Genomic DNA, 17,495 nt, shown 5'->3' with positions numbered 1-17,495 from the left:
TGTTATTGTATCTTGCACTAGATGTATTACAAGGATCTACTGTGAAAATTAATAAATTAAGTTATTCTAACCTAAACCATCCCAACCTATTTTGTTATTGCAATTAATTTTTAAAATAATATGTAAGTAAACTTGAAACTATAAATTATATTTGGATTTTTTTTTACACATGGCTAAATGAAAATTATGATTAGAGCAATTTAAACATGGAATACAACACCATAAAGTGAATGTCTCTTGGTTCAAAAAATAAGACGAAATAGTTAAAACGAAAGGTCCGAAGAGAGAAGTGCCCAACGAGAATAGGATCTACGATCCATAGAGAATATAACTGTAAAAACTCCCAGAAAAGTAAAGGAAAATGAGTGGAACTACTCATACTTTGTGTGTACAATGAATATTTGTTATTTTTGTCACTATGTTACTGTTATTAAAATTAGCATAAAAGTTAAAATCAAGATGCATAGTTGACTTACCTGTATCTCTCAAAGAATTGATTATCGTTATACAGCTCAAGTGGATTTTCCATGTGCCTCGTATGTCTTGACGCATCATTAGTCATCGCAAAGTAATATTTGTTCTTCCACATACATGACACATTCAACAAAATCATTTATTTCCATGCCAGAAAACGAATCTCTATGCTGTTAAAGAACTCAAGGAAGGCTTAAGGTTAGTCGATAGCTACCTTGAGCCAAGGAGAGATTTTCCTTAAGGCTTCCTTGAACTCAAGGGTTCCTTGACATCAAGGAAGGATTATAAATACCGATTTCAGTCAAGGGAGGCTTCTCAAGGAATCCTTGAGTTAAGGTATCCTTAAGGAGTGTTTTTAAATATAGGCCAAATATCAAGAATTCAGGCTTCCCTAGCCTTAACTTACACTAAGCGTGAATACAATGTTCCCAATAACACAAATACAAAAAATACACTAATCACTAAATCACTATAACACTAAAGCACTATTTACACGTATGGTGTGTCACATTTAGGTTTTTGATGCATTTGGTGTGATTTCGCCTTCGGTCTCCTCTGTACCAATACCACCAGTAGTTTCCTCCCTGGAAAGATACTTTTTCAGCAGGAAAGCATTTCTTGTCATCTTGACCTCATTCGTTGCTGGGTCAGCTAGTGTGTACATATTCTTGCCGGATGATGCAACGATCTTCCATGGACCTGAAAATAAGAGGAGAAGTTTCTTCGAAACACTTGCTAGAGCATCCGACTTCGGAAATACTCTAGATAGCACAAGATCACCCTCATTGTACACTATTGTACGGTGTGACTTATCGAAGTTTCGTTTTCGTGCAGCAGCATTTTTCTTATGATTTCTCCTTGCTATATCTACATAATACTGCACGTCATGGCGTTGTTCCACTTCAGGAATCTCAAAGATGCGTGCTATGTCTCTTGACATAGAAAGGCCAAAATGGCATTCATACGCTGACACGCCAGTGGTCAGGTGTTTCGCCGAGTTCAAACACTTCTCAATTTTCTCAATTTATTTGGGCCACATTCTCTGGTTATCATGGCACAATTTACGTAGCAAACGTACGGTTGCCTTAACCGCCACCTCCGCCATTTCTCCCTGGGGATAATATGGTGTGGACATGATGTGCCTAATACCAAGTTCTGCTAACTCTTTTTTCCAGCGTTCAGACTTGAAAGGTGACCTTCTGTCTGTTAAGACGATTTCCACACTAGGACTTAGTTTCAAATATTCTTTGAGCTTTCGTACTGCTGTGGTAGTGTTCGCCTTCCTACATGCATATAACCCCACTAGCTTGGAGAATGCATCGTAGAACACTAGTACGTAGTGGACTCCCCCAATTCCTTTTGTAATTGGCCCAAGCCAATCGGCACATACCAAGTAACTTGGCTTCTTCACTATCACGGGATTCAGTGGTCCCGGATAATAACACTGGGGTGGGGTGCTCTTCTGGCATAACTCGCAGGAAGCACAGTATTTCCTCACGCTTGCTCTCATTTTTGGCCATACAAAGAATTCTGTCAGAAGTGGGAGTAGCTGTGCTTTCGTACTGGCCGACATGTGCCCCCGATCTGAATGGTAATAATCGAGCAAGGGAACTACTAACACTTCTGGGATGCAGATTCGAACTCCTTCCCGGTCACGTTTGCACAAACGTCCGGTACTTCACGTTTGCACAGTACTTCAAACCGGTGACAGGCACCGTTCACTCGTGGTGAGTTCGTCTTCTCTTCAACTTCCTTCTTGATCTTCCCATAAAAGGGGTCAGAGGACTGCATCTCTGGTAGTATGGCAATCATCTTCCTCAACTCACATGATGTCTGCGTGAGAATGGTCATCAGTGACTCCTGATGGATAGGCTTCCTCGCAGCACTAAGGTCTTCTTCTATGTGAGGAGGGTATCTTGAGTGATAGTCACTCAAATTTTCATTGGACTTGAAAAACTCGAATTCGAAATTGAAATTTGACAGCAGCATAGTCCACCGGTAATGCGCTGGTTCGTAAGCCTGCAATATAAAATAAATTTCAGAGCAAGGTGGTCGCTGCGAATTTTAAACTTCGTCCCAACAAGATATTGCTTAAATTTTACAACCCCATCAATGAGTCCCGCGAACTCCTTTTCTGTCACCGAGTAGTTTCTTTGCGCAGCATTGAACACACGTGATGTGAAACCAATAACACGAATTTCATCGTTGTCATCACGTTGGTACAATAAAGAGGAGCACGCGAAATCACACACATAACATTCCAAGATCAATTGTTTATCAGGCACGACGCTCTTTAGTACTACTTCCTCTTGGAAGATCTCTTTGATCTTGTCCATCGCTGCCTGATGTTCTGGTTCCCACTTGAACCTCACGTTCTTCTTCAGCAGACTTTACCAGCGGATATAGAACTTCCGAGTACTTTCTGCTGAAGCACCGGTAATATTGACAGTAACCTATAAATGATCTAAGTTCTTTCACATTCCTAGGTGTTCTGAAATCTAACACCGACTTCCCTTTCTCCGGATCTTTGCCGATACCGTGTTGAGAAAGCTCAAAACCAAGTATGTTCAGTTTCTTTCTCGCGAAATTACATTTCTTCAGCCTGAGAGTTAGGCCACCTGCAGTGAGTAAACCCAACACTCTGTCTAAGTGTTCCAGATGTTCGCTGAAGCTTCTGTCGGCCAGGATCAGGTCATCTACGTATTGGCCGCAGTACTCTCGTGCTTCAGTATCAATATTCATGTCAAGTGCACGAACACATGAGGCAAGACTTTGTTTGGTGCCAAATGGTAACTTTTGAAATATGTAGGAAATTCCTTCGTGTAAAAAGCCAAGATATTTCTGGTCACTCTCCTTCACTTTTATCTGCAAAAACATTTCTGTTGCATCCACGCAACTAAACCAAGATTTGTCGCAAATGTCTTGGAGAACAGACAAGGGAGGCATGGGCCGGTCGGATAAATCCCCTGAGATCTTAGCTAAAGCTCGACCATCTATACAAACGCGTATACGCTCATCGCTCTTCGCAGTTACAACCAATGGATTGATGTACGCAGTAGGTTGCTTACATATGATTCCCCATGCTAGCCATCTCGAAATTTCATTAGATACCTGATTGCGATATCGCTTAGGGTAAGGATACAACTTGGTCTTTATGGGACATTCGTTCGTTACTCCGATCTCATGCTCGTAGTTAACTATGCAACCAGGCTTGACATCAAATAAAGCTTGATGCTTAACTAGCACAGCTTTTAAACTCTCTTTCTGTGTGACCGAGAGATCTGAGTACTTCGCTACAAATTCGTCTATATCTGAATGGGAGGCGCGAGTCTTTACTTTCAACCACTCTTCTGGTGGGAAAACATAATTTGCCAATTTTGGGAAACGTCCATCATCCAAGTTTGTTGCACGAGTTGCCTTCTCTCTCGAGGTCTTACACTCCTCTGGTGCACTTACCATCTTGGACTTCCGTCTACCATCTGACGGGGAAAAATCAAAATTCACATTGTCAACTTCATCCATTATTGAAAATGGTTGGCTGCACTCACCATTCCACTCTATGCACCGAACTACTAGGTCCTCAGTTTCACAATCTTTCGATCTAAACACTACTTCTACATCATGTGGATGGTTGAGATGTAGAATGCCGGTGTCATAGTTTAGCACGGCACAAGATTCGGTGAAGAAGTTTGAACCCAAAATTAAAGACCTATTTAAACCAGAGATAATTAATCCTAACGTGTGAAATTCCTTCCCTTGTATCTCAATAACAAGAAGAGTCTGACCCACTAACGTCGCAGCTTTGTTCCCAAACGCTGACGTGACTCTTATGTTCTTCGCACTCAAAAATGCTGGTGCGGGTTACTATTTGAGACAGTGTCCCAAAATTCCTTCGAGATTGCGCTGCATGTGGCTCCTGTATCAAGGAGGCAATTTACATCATGACCAAACAAATTTACGTGTATTTCAGGAAGTGAAATAACATTGTTTCCAGGTAACGGTTCGCCACTAGTATCAAAAAGGTTTTTGAAAATACCATTCGCTTCTTCATATATCTCCCTGTCTATATCTATCGGTTCTCCATTTCTACTCAATAATAATAATTTATTTTCTACATTGCCCTCATTAAAGTGTTTCGTGCTCATGATTTTAATGCAAAGTTCACAATTTGTTTCTTCTTCTTCTTCTAAAATACTTATTTCTTTCACTGCAGTCTCGCGTTCATCATCATTATGTTCATTCTCTACATCGGTTACTGTATTATGCACATACTTGGAATTTAATTTTGTCAACTCGGTTGAACCAGTTATATCCGCGTTCAGCCTACCGTCGTTACAAGTATGTGCAGACCATTCTCATTCCCTCTCAGCGGGAGATGAGTGATTGCTCCTGTCTGCACGATTATTGTTCTGACTGGGTGGAGGTCGTTCCCGATCATACCGTTCCAATAGCTGAATTTCTTCCTCCCCTCTAAAGGTGTTTCGCTGAGATACGGATTGCGTGCGCTTCCCCTCCGACCTCGGGCTCCACGACTGTTCTGGTGGGTGTGGTTGTTGCCACCACGTGACCAACCAGATGATCCACTTCCGTTGCCCTGGTTACGGGGTGGTGATCTCTGGTTGTTGTTATTGTTTCGTCTCTGGTAAGGGCGCTGGTTCTCGCGATTTCGCTTAGCCTGCGGGCGAGACGGCCGCTTACCACTGTGGCCATGGGAGTTTTGATCTTCCTTTCCTATGCTCAGTTCAAGCATGTTAACTTCCTTCCTGGGGTTCTGTTGAAAGAACTGCTCTCGATTTGTCATCGATGTTTGCAGTTCTTGAACCAAATTCAAAAGTTCAGCTATCGTTTTCGGGCGAGACGAGACGATGACCCGAAACAACCAATTCGGGAAATTCCTCGGAAGCACCTTTAATAGCGTACAATCTGACATTCTCGGTTCAAGAATGCTATTCTTGTGCAGCAAGTCCAAAAGGTACTCTGCTGGCGATTTGTGCACCCGACTGTCGTAATGCGATGTCAAAATGTTAGCCCGTAAGCTAGCTAAACGCTCTTCGCTCAAATAGCAATTTCTAAATAGCGTGATAAACTCTTCATACGACTGAATTTTACTCCGATTAACTTGATACCACTGGTACGATGTATTTCTCAACGCCCTGGATACGAAGCTTAACCTCATTGCCGGTGGTACACCCGTGACTTCGAAATAGCGATCTAGGTCCTGCAAAAAGTTGTAGGTCTCAGTCTCACTTTCCGTTCCTAAGTAATTTTGCAGGGTAACATCTCGGTGAATAAGGCCAAGCGCTGTTGCCAAATTCTGTATCGTCTCATGAGAACATGAACGAGACGTTGAGGGAATCGGGTCAGTCTCGCGGGCTGTTTCCAGGTTCTCGGGTTGAGAACCGGGCAAGTCGCGATTAGAGCAGTCGTTCCGAGATGGAGACCTTGCTTGCGTTGAAGAGACAGAGATGCTGGCAAGACGTCCCTCAATCACCTGATTTGTCTCTTTCTGTACATCAGTTTTCCACTGCTCCATCTTCTGTTCAAGTTTGTCACAGACATCTTGAACGGTGTCATGCATTTGTCTGATACTCCCATTGCACTCTGAACGTATCTCCTCGAGTTGCGTCTCTTGCTTGATCTCCCCCCTAAGCCTGGCTAGTTGAGAGGCGAAGTTCACCTCTACTCTCCTGACCTGATTATTTAAAGTAAGTGTGGTCTGTTCGACACGAGACGTGACGCGCTGTAGACCCTCAGACAATTCAGTATAATTTTCGTCCAGTTGTCTGGCAACACTGCTTCCGCTTTCCTGCACCTCATCCAACTTGCTGGCTGTTTCAGCAACACGGGAATTCAATTCTTCCCTGGCGCCTTCTATCTCCCCCCTTAAGTCTACGGTGGTAAGCTCCAGCCGTTCAGTTAACTGGCGCTCGCCGTTTTCAAGCCTAGAATTTACATTTTCCAATTGGAGTTCGAGTCGGGCATTACTCGTCTCAATGGCCTGTTCGAGACGTTGGTGAATTTCTCGAGATTCTTTTCGTACCTGCTCCAGGCCATGTTCTAGTCCCTGCTCTAATCTGATCGTACTTTGTTCCAATTTACTGCAACTATTTTCTAAATTCCTAGCACTTTCCTGTATTTTCCTTCCTAATTTTCCCTCGAGAGTTTTAGCACTTTCATCCAATTTTGATTCTAACCTGTTTTCTATGTGCTTAGTACTTTCTTCTAACTTTGTCTCTAGTTTACTTTCTAAGCTCTTGGTACTCTCTTCTAGTTTCCTTTGGCCCTGAAAAATCTCACCTAAAATGGCCGCAAGGTTAATGCTACTAATACTACCAATATCAGTAATCTCTGGGCTATCCGCACTACTCGGTACGACAGTCGGTTCTAAAATCTGTTTTTCCCGGCGAGGCACTTCCGGTTCCCTACTGATGGCCTGTGGAACCGTTTCCACACCATCTGTATTCACTACAGCATCTTCAACGCGCTCGTCAGCGCTCTGCGCGAAATCATTTTCAAACTGATTATCCATTGTGACGTTTTGACGAGCCTGTCCTCTCGTAATAACCATTGACAAAACGCACAAATACAAAAATTACTTCCCCCATAAACTTTTAATTCCTGAATTCTCTAACACATATAATTTCAGAATTCTCACAAATCAAAACCATAAACAAATAAACATTCAAAATGAAATTTCAAACCAATACCGAAGTTCTTGGAAATTTCTGTGGGGATAGTAACACATGAACCGAAAAATTACAGCCAAAAGTATTCTGACCAATGTATTGCTACTTTATGAGGCGGCAGCGCCACTTCTTTTGAGAAGTGACTGGGAACAATACTAAAACTGCCCCTTTACGCTATGGGCGCCACTTCTTTTGTGAAGTGCCTTATGCAGAAAGGCAGCTTCCTTGTGAAAGGTGGTGGAGTGACGAGGGAAGTGTCAAATGAATTTAAATATTAATGAAAAATACTCATTAATGCTCTTAATTATGCAAATCCCCACTTGGAGGGTCAAAGGTGACCTCCTGCTGGAGCCGCCACTACCACACTTATTACCTTCATGAGCATGAGAAAACTACATAAACAAATTAAACATCTCAGGGTTTGAATTCTAAATATCTCAGGGATTTTGTTACCACAGCTATGGTCTCTGCAGCTACTTGTAAAGGGTATGGTAATTTAATAAGGTTAATAAAAAGAAAAGAAAGAAAAAACAATTCTAATGAACAGGTAGCAGCCTGTTTGTTTACCCTTTACACTCATAGCTGGGTCTTTTGGTTCTCTGTGGCGATCCTTCCTGGGCCCCATTCAGGAAGGTGGTCAGAAATACTAGAGTGAAGGAGTTAATGTTTCCTTAACTCTCCATCCTGAAAGAAAACATCAGAATTAGCAATAGGGTACTCACCACACAGGAAAACAGAAACCCTCTCGCTACTGGTAGTTGATATAGATTTATTTTCCAGCTTGACTAGCAGGTTAGATTTCGAAAACACACGCTGATTGCATATAGCAACAAAACACTTTCTTATTAATATTTAGACCGATAAATACTTTCACTGGTGCACCATTAATACACTGAAATTGAATATTTCATATTAGACTTGGTATTAAACACACGACCTTGGTAAATTGCATATAAAGATTAGATGAAACACACTGGAGATCTCACTGACCTCCCAAATTGTAAGCAATTAAGCAAACAGAATATCTCTCCTCACTTAAAGAGTTTATTGTCTCTAACTGTCTCTATAGAGGTGAGGAGTAGAGAACATAAAAAACATAACAAATTTAAATCAATTTAGAATTTTGATACACAGTTCCATTTCCGATGATTTGACGAAATAAAGTTCACTTCTTTGAGAGTCTCTGCGCATTCGAAGGGACGTGAAAATGTTTATAGGACGATAACACTTGCAGGATGCTACTAGTTTATGAAGTATCATGCTTATGAAAATCACACAGTTCCTGGACGTTAGTGACGTAACTACTGGGATGACGTGAAACTAGTCAAACCCCGGCACAGAAGTTCGCTATCACAAAATAAGCATGATGTATGTTAGTCTCCTGCGTAAAAGTTCAGGAGGGCCCTGTCGTTTTACTGGGACAGGCCAATAGATCTCGGATGAGACCTGTTTGAAAACTAGATCATTTTATGTCAAGATTTCGCTGTAGTGGCAAAGCACTATGTGAAAGTTAATTAAACTGGTTATACTTCTGAGTTTAGTAAGTACATGGCCAGTTTAGCCAAAGTTCGGGTGTACGATAAGAAAAATAACCATAAAATGCCAAAATAACGAAGTGTTTGAGAATTTAGAATTTTGTTGCACAGTTTTCTTTCTCCACTTCTTAATATATCTCACATATTGACTTGTGAGCACAAACTATCACTTAGTAAATATGACTATCACACCCGATTCACGGTACATGTAATATCATGTACTTTTATCAACAGAGCTAGACGGAGCCGATCGTGCTACACCGCTCTGGGACTTAACAGCAACTAAAATCACAATGTCACAAAATTCCTCCAAGCTTCTGTTGTTTCCTGGAAAACGAGCGACTCGCTCTTCCAAGAACAGAAACGAAAGTTTTGATAGCCGGAGGCTAAAACGTGGGTGGTCCATCCAGCTAACAACGCTCCGGACCGCCAAACTGCATCGCACAGAACAAACCAACACGTGACATGTGCTGCCACCACTGCACCAAGCGGCAGTTTCAAAAGCTCCTGGCCAAAACAGTTGTCCATGACAGGAACTATGTAAACAATACTTCTTTCGTTCATAATAACTATATACAGAATAGAAACACATGATTATACACACATTAAGATATAATAATATACATGGAGCATAATTATACGCAGATACACAGATGACATTACATATTTTCCGCGTAGGGAATCTTTTTTCCACGGTGTCCCTATACTCGTCTGCTAAACTCGGCTGCCATCTTGCCAAGAAAGAGAGAGAGGGAAACATCTGTTGATATTAGCAAATTTTGAAAATGCACATAAGATCTAAATGTCTTCGACGTAGGGAAACACGATGACAAATCAAATCATGAATTTTAGCGGTCTTTCTAAGAACTTATGAGCGTAATACGGTAGTATTAGTACATTACACATGAAAATAATCAAAATAAAATACAAGATTTCAAACACGCAGTGCATCTCGGGAAAAGTAGATAAAGGTCCGTCGGCTGACGATAACGGTCATCGCTAGGCTGACGCGTAGAGCTCGAGAAGTGAGACATTCTTTTAAAAGGTGTGAAAAGCACACGTATAGAAATTTAAAATCTATCATAGCGATGTTAAAAATTTTATGACTTTTTACACAAAGCATGGACTGCGTCGCTCCAGCAATGTTTCCACCTAGGGATTCTATACAGAGGAAGCTTCCAGTATACTTCCTATACCATTCCTTCTGTCCTTTCATGTTCACCTAGGCTTTTCTTCTCCCTCACAGCAGTCAACAGTTTCCAACAGACTTTCAGCTCAGAAAGCTGTCGCCAAGAAAAAAATCTCTGTTCAAGCTCTCTCTGCATCGTGAAACTCAAGACTTCGATATACGAAGTAACTAAATATAATATCTTTCTTCTTATATCCTTATATGCAGAATATGTAAATCCAAAGATGCATGTAGTTATATACATTCTACTTCCCGTTAATGAGATGCACGCGGATACCTAATGATATTCATAAACCTATAAAAAAACGTACATACATGAATAATATAAATCAAAAGAATATTAATACTACCGTATTGCGCTCCGTGTTTACCCAATAGTTATCATAATTGTTACATTATGTGCGAATGAAGACTAATTAAAAGCAATTAATTTATTCACAAATTACCATTTTAATAAGGAAATGTGCACTCATCTGCATTTCGATATGCAGATGAAGCAGAGGGCACTCGGCTTCACACACAGGACCATCTTCAGCAGTCGCAGCAGCAGCAGGAACATCACAATAAAGGTTCCAAGTTGCAGCGATAAAGTGGAACCTAGTTGAAGAAAGACCAGCATCTTCCGACTTATTTAATGAAGAGAGGAAGAAATTCACCGATTATTTGATGAATTGGATGTACACACCACCAGCAAGTTGTTTCACCTTTGGATTTTGTCTGATGAAGCCAAAAGTGTTAGTTGGCGAAACTCTAACACGTATGTAGTTTTTTTATGTGAATATATTGTTTTGCTCAGCAAATAGTTTGTTTGTGTTTACATATTCACATAATTATTTTTTCCATGTATATAAAGTCATAGCTTGAATTCACAGTACATGCTGAACCATTAATGTTATATTTTAAATTGGTCTAGTTTTAATAAAAAGTATCCCACATATAGTATAGTATAAAACATTTTTAAAAAGTCAGGGAAGAAGCTCACTTGTCTACTAGATTCTTCTATACTTAGGTCTTTCTAATCGTCATGTCCCCCAAGTTTGAACATCCTAAGTTGATCCTATAAATCATCTTCTTACTTTTGATCATACTTAGGTCTCCCTAACCCTTTGGGGTACTTATGGTACAATTTGTACCATACGGGTGTTTCATGGTACATTGCGTTATAGCTCTCCTATTTGAGCTTTTTCGTCCGGTTTTTCTGTTTTTCAAGTCCAGAGACATTGTAGAAGACCTTACGTATGGTTTCACACCTTCATGCGTCGAGACATAGGAGGTGATGACGTCATAATTTTAAATATATATTTTCTTTTATGTTTTCTTTTTTGCCTATGTTCATTATTTTTTGGCGGGCTTATTTTTGCACGTAGAAGATTGAAATTTTGCACAAACATTCAGTTCACCGAGTAGTATTTACCAGATTTTTTCAGATTTCTGCGTTAAAACAGGGGAGGATCCAGAAAGGCAAAAATTTGAAAAAAAGGCATATTATTACCAAAAAATCCCTTTCTTCGGGATTTTCCCGCCTTAGATACATGATGGAGACATGTGAGTGGTAAGACCTGAAAGGCAGTTCTATGTTGAAGGGAATGATGTGCAAACCATGACCCTAGGGTAATTAGGGATGTCTAAGGGAATGTTTACAAAATATCCCTCTGTATACGGGAATATGGGACATTGTCGGTATATATTTTTTTGACGGGCTTACTTTTGCACCTGGAAAATTGGAATTGTGCATAAACATTCAGCCCACGTAGTAAAGACCTGCACGGGCCGAATTTTTCGGCCCGAGCCCAATCCAGCCCGAACGTAAATAGGCCCGGCCCAGCCCGGGCCCGAAAAGTTTTGGAGATTTTCGTCCCGAGCCCGGCCCGGCCCGATAAGTTTTTCAGAATTCTTGACCCAAGCCCGGCCCGGGCCCGATAAATTTTAAAAGTTTTTGGCCCGACCCCGGGCCGATAAATTTTTTAAAAAATTAGCTAGAGCCCAAATCTTTCTCAAAATTTAGTACTAAATTTGACCTAACCCTCAGAAACATTTTCTAAACTCTGGTTCACAACCTGACGCTTGCCTCCCGAATGGTACCATTGCCTCCTAGAACATCCTCTGTCATCGAGAGAACAAAAACTCCATTCCCTGTAACAAAAATCTAACTTAATTGATTTTTAGCATAAAGTGAAGATAGCAATATTGTTTAGCGAGAGGCAAAACATCCCACCCCTTCTTTTTGTATTTTGAGTTCAGTGAAGGTCAAGGTCAGAGCTCAATTTACCGTATAATGCTTGCAATCCTCTATAGTGAAAGTGGAGCCGCTAAGCAACACGAACTAAATAGCTATTGCATTCTTTGTAACATTTTTCACGGACACACTTCTTCAACGTTTGGCTCTATTCCAATTATCGTTTAACGAAAATCAATAATTATTAAAGAATTGCAATTGATCGGCCCCAGCCCGGCCCGATCTGAAGAGAAATCAGTGTCGGCCCGCCCAAACCCGGCCCGGAACAAAGAAATAACAGCGTCGGCCTGCCCAAGCCCGGCCCGGCCCGTGCAGGTCTCTACCACGTAGTAGTATTTATCAGATTTTTTCAGATCTCTGCGTTAAAACAGGGGTGTCCAGGGAGGCTAAAGATTGAAAATAGGGATATTTAGACCCAAAAAATCCCATTTTTGGGATTTTCCCGCCTTAGATACACGATAGAGACACGCGAATGGTACCGCCTGAAAGGCAGTTCTATTCTGAAGAGAATGGTTGGCGGATTATAGTCCTAGAGTAAATAGAGATGTCTCAGGAAATTTTTTACCTGAGATCATGGTGTTTTGTGGTAATTTGGGGCATTGTGGGGATTGTTGATAAAATTTCTCCCGCCCTTACTATTCAAGATAGAAACTTGTATACCGATTCAGTACTTGGTATACTGAATGTTGGTACCCTGTGTGAACGTAGAGGTTCAAATGGTACCAACATTCAGTATACCAAGTACTATTTATCAGAGTTTCTTGAGACCTCTACGTTCACACAGGGCCGTTCCAGAGGAGCCCAAAGTTTGAAAAAAAATCCCTCAAAACTTTCTCTTTGGCATCACTTTTCCCTCTCCTGGTATATGGTATGAGCATGCAAGTGGTACCATTTGAAAGCCAGCTCCATTCTAAAGAGAATAAGGTATGAACCGTGTTCCTCGGATAAATAGTGAAGATGCAGTAGATGCTTGACTGAAAGTCTAAAAAATACCCCAAAAACCCCGGATCCCGAAAGGGCTAATGGTCATTTTTCTACTTTGACCATCTTACATTTAACCCTTAACGATTCACTCCCTTTTCTGTCTGCTTCTGGCATTGCTTACTAAACAACATATCAACAGACTACTTCCCGCGTAAAATTCAGCAGAGTTGTCACCAGAAGGCAATAGCTGCTTTACTATCATAGAAAGTATGTACACAGATAACCATAATGAACAATACCTGAAAATAATACTGTTGAAATGCAATAGACAACATCAGATGGTAACAAAAATAACGCGTTAAGGGTTAAAGATCACGACAATGTTTGTTGGGTATTGCATACTGTAGGTTCGTGTTTTTAGTACTTGTGGTTCCGGATTCATCTTGCATTTGGTGGTCAAACCAACTATTTTGCCTTTGCTGCAACTACATGCAAATTCTCATGTACACTCTATAAATCTCCGAATGCTAATATTGATCACAGCACAGTACACTTTTCATTGATGGATAGATAGATATGAAATGAAATAAGGGAAGAATAGCACCTTCAAAGCTAACATCCTTAGATGTTAGAACCCAAAGAAAAAATCTAATTCCTAACAATATTTTAGTAAACTGTCCAAATTATAGTTTCCAACATCACCCTAAACTCCTTCTTACGTCCGAATAATTGTCTCAAGAAATTGGAATTTATTTTTACTGATAAAGTGTGGTATATCTCCTATTTATCTGTTTTCTTTTCTGGAATATATATGCTGTGCATTCAAAGAACAAGTACTTATTCACATACCTTTAGATGCATATGTGTCATCGGCTGGAGGTATATATGTCTACGGCTGGAGGTAGATATTACACATCTCTGATGCGATTGTTTCTAATTCGATGCCCCAACACTCATGTCTTCCCTTATTTCATTTCATTCATTCACTTGTCCTAAAAAGAGTTCTTCATACCTGTTAGAAACAAAGATTTCATTTCAAATATACCTTCTAAGTTCAAGTTCTTGAGACCATTCAACTTATAGATATTCAATAGCTTTAGCTATATGACGTACAATGTATATCACGTCTAACAATTGGAGTGCTTACTTATCACTTATTTAGTGTTCAAAACAGAAAAGAGACAAAATTTGGAATTGATTCTATTAGTTTTAATTTTCCAAAGAATTGTTGACAAATCTATCAGCACGTTAGCCATAACTCAGTATTGCTTTGATGAATTCAATTCCTAATGAATCTCAAGACCAACATGTTGGAAAAGAAATAAATTATGTAAACTATCAAATTGTTGTACAAAAAGATAGGAACTTATTTTGCAGAACCATGGAGGTTACTGAATTCAAACTTTTTGCTGACTGCAATGGCTCAGTGGTAAAGTGCTCACCTCTTGTGCATCTTGTTTTAAATGGCATTCATTTGTGAGCATTATTCATCTCTCTTAGCTTAAAGAACATAATCATGGCACGTTAATCTGATCGTGCAATGTTGGTTAAGTGGTAAAACATTGATCTCGCATTCATAATAATTCCTAACACCATCACAGCTCCTACATAGCTAAGCGGTTAGCCTACACCTATAACGAGTAATTTTTATTCGTACGAAACAATTTCTAATCCCTTTTTCCATTTTTTAACAAGGAGTATCATTGTAAATAATACGCGATAGAATAAATTAGTTAACAGCGAGTAAATTTAAAATTACGAGTCAAATAAGATGGTTCGATTCTCGGCTGGAGGTAATGTGCTTCGGATTTCACATTTATGAGTAGCTCAACGTTTCGTGTAGCCTCGTTGCTGAAAGGGACGCTATACTCAACTCCATACACTACCACCAACACCATTGACTATCTTAACTGAAGTTTTCCTCAGTCCTACCACGTAAATGCTATGTCAAATAGATATCTAGCATGTTAAATAAGTAAGATCATTTTCACCTTTCCTGCAAGTGGTCGCAAGTTTAAAAACCAAGCTACGTTTTCATCAATTAAATGTTAGATTGGGACTTAACATACAGCTTATAACCTGCTTTTCTTCTTTCCTTTTCCACGAATACATATTTCAAACTAGTTGTTTAATCATACTTCAAATTAGGTGCTTGGGATCCCGGGTTCAATCCTTGGCCAAATAAGTTTGTGTTTGACAAACATCGTGCTCATGGATTTTTTCTTGGGAATTCTCCCGTTTCTTTCTTCTCCGAGTTTCTTTATACTTTTTCAAGAGCTTTTATTTAAAAAGCGAAGGTACATAAAACCATCACCGTCTCCCTTAGCAGAAAGGATGCCTTCGTGGAACGTTCAACTAACATATCAATACATAGCCACGGGAATCGAATCCGGAACTTCAAAGCCAAAGGGGAAAGCTAATTATGCATTCAGCTAATAAAGAACCTGATTTCAAATTTCAATGTAGGGGCGGCGGTGGCTCAGGGGTAGAGAGTTCAGCTCTGGTGAGTGGAGTTCCTGCTTCCGCCAGGTAGACTTTGTGGTGCACAAAATCTGCATGAGTTTCCTCAGAGTTTTCCCGTTTCCTCCCAGTTTTTTTACACACTTTTTCAAGAGCTTTTATTTAAAAAGCGAAGCTTCATAAAACATCACCGTCCCCTTTAGCCAACCCGGCAGAAGTGTAGGATGTAAAATTCAAAGATTTCATTCCATTTCATTTTTGCTTTAAGTATACTGTATTTGAAACCAATTATTCATATTACTACTACTAACTATGCTTAAAAATCAACATTAAGTTGAATTCATCTCATTAGTTGAAACTGAACATTTTTATAACGAGCAAGAAAAAGTAATATGGCTGAAAAAATCAATTAAGCAGTTAGAATTGAGAAAATACTACTTCAATTTTCATTGAAGATAAGTGTGGCACGGATCCAGCCTCGATCTTTAGAAAATCATGGTTTGTTTTCTACAGTGGAAACGTGTAAGTTTTGTAAAACAAATCAAATAAAAAAGAAAATGATTCCATTTTCAAAATACTTACCAAGTTGTTTCATGGCTAAGTGGTTAGTGCCTACGCCTTGGACATGATAATTTTTATTCATACGAAACATGGTTTCTAATTCCACTTTCCATTGCTCACAATCATTGAGGGTTCGATTCCCGGTGGAAACTCATGTGGTTCTGATCCATCATTAACCTGTAGGAGCATGTCTCGTATGGCCTCTGTGCTGAAAGGCACAATAAACTCAAAATCCATCCGTGATTCCTTCAAAAATAGAACTTCCAATGATTTCAAGTAAGACTTTGCAGTATATGAAAGACAACCTTATGTGTACTGCACAAAATGAATTTTCATCACACATTATTTGACACTATTATCAGAATACCTCAACACTGTTAAGTAACTCAATTAGAATAATAAAGCTGAATAATATTATTACGATAGGTTTTAAAAAGAGGTAAAACAAAAAAGAATACACAAATTTTGCGGTACCCATCACCATTATACAATTTCTTTACAAATTATATACACTTTTTATTTTAGGAATTTTTCTTTTAATTTTTTTACCCTCTCCAGTGTTTCGAACTTCTCCCGCCTTTACTATAACGCAATCTTCCCCGTCGTTCAAATATATGTCGAGTTCATTCTTACCCCGCTCCCCCACTATTTGAACTGCAGATTCAACATGCACTGGTCATACTTCTTGCACCGGGTGCACTTCCTCTTTTTGTTCAATCATTGGTATCGGCTCTGCTACTTTTCCAACTGGCATCCGCTTTCGTACTTCCACATTTAATGGTGAGTACCTTTTCTTATTCTTCTCCTCTCTTCTCTCTCTCTTTCCTTCGGCTACATTTAATAATACATCCATTTTTGCAAACCAATCCAAGGTATTGTTAGGTGCTGAGGTAAAAGGTTGCTGTTGTGGGTCCATTTTCTGCAAAATAAAAAATAAAAGTGTTATTAGTACAACATATTTTTCACCAAAATAGTACAAGTTATAATAATTATTTTAATGTGCACAATATGGAACTAATAGCAACGAAACTTCGTAAGAGAGATCAGACACAAACTTCTGTTATTCTAACCACGTACGAGATTAAAATACCAGTTTCTTTAGCGTACAAAACCTATGTAATATCTTTAGTTTGTAAGACCTATGTAGTATTCTGGACGGTACTTCATCCAGTTCGGATTGTTGTAAAAGCGCCACAAGAAAGTTTTGTTCATGTCTGAAATATATATACGATTCTGGGCGGGAGCGTTACATGAAAGTTTCCCTGATATGCGCGAGCTACATTTGATTTCTGGTGGTACTTCATACAGTTTGGATTCCCGATAAATCCGGTGAAACAAACTATCCTTGGTGTGTGAGACCTAGGTTTGATTCTCGATGAGAGTTCACATGAAAGTTTCAATGTTGTGTGAAACCTACGTTTGATTCCCGA

The 17,495-nt window shown here is 39.7% G+C and overlaps 1 protein-coding gene across 1 annotated transcript; it reads right to left on the bottom strand.

Moving 5' to 3' along the window:
* Positions 1-1,498: 1,498 nt before the first annotated feature.
* Positions 1,499-2,047, bottom strand: LOC145661603 (uncharacterized). The gene has a single exon (XM_081726922.1). It carries the CDS (start codon positions 2,045-2,047, stop codon positions 1,499-1,501), a length of 549 nt encoding a protein of 182 aa, XP_081583048.1.
* Positions 2,048-17,495: the final 15,448 nt, after the last annotated feature.

This window comes from Thermobia domestica, chromosome 10, assembly GCF_964235325.1.
Source record: "Thermobia domestica chromosome 10, izTheDome1.hap1.1, whole genome shotgun sequence".
In the NCBI taxonomy this organism is placed as follows: Eukaryota; Metazoa; Arthropoda; class Insecta; order Zygentoma; family Lepismatidae; genus Thermobia; species Thermobia domestica.
The sequence above is the reverse complement of the archived record's forward strand: the minus strand, read 5'-3'. Positions and strand labels throughout refer to the sequence as shown.

Excerpts from the sequence above, each read along its gene's own strand:
- LOC145661603 (XM_081726922.1), bottom strand. The coding sequence starts at position 2,047 with ATGTCGGCCAGTACGAAAGCACAGCTACTCCCACTTCTGACAGAATTC.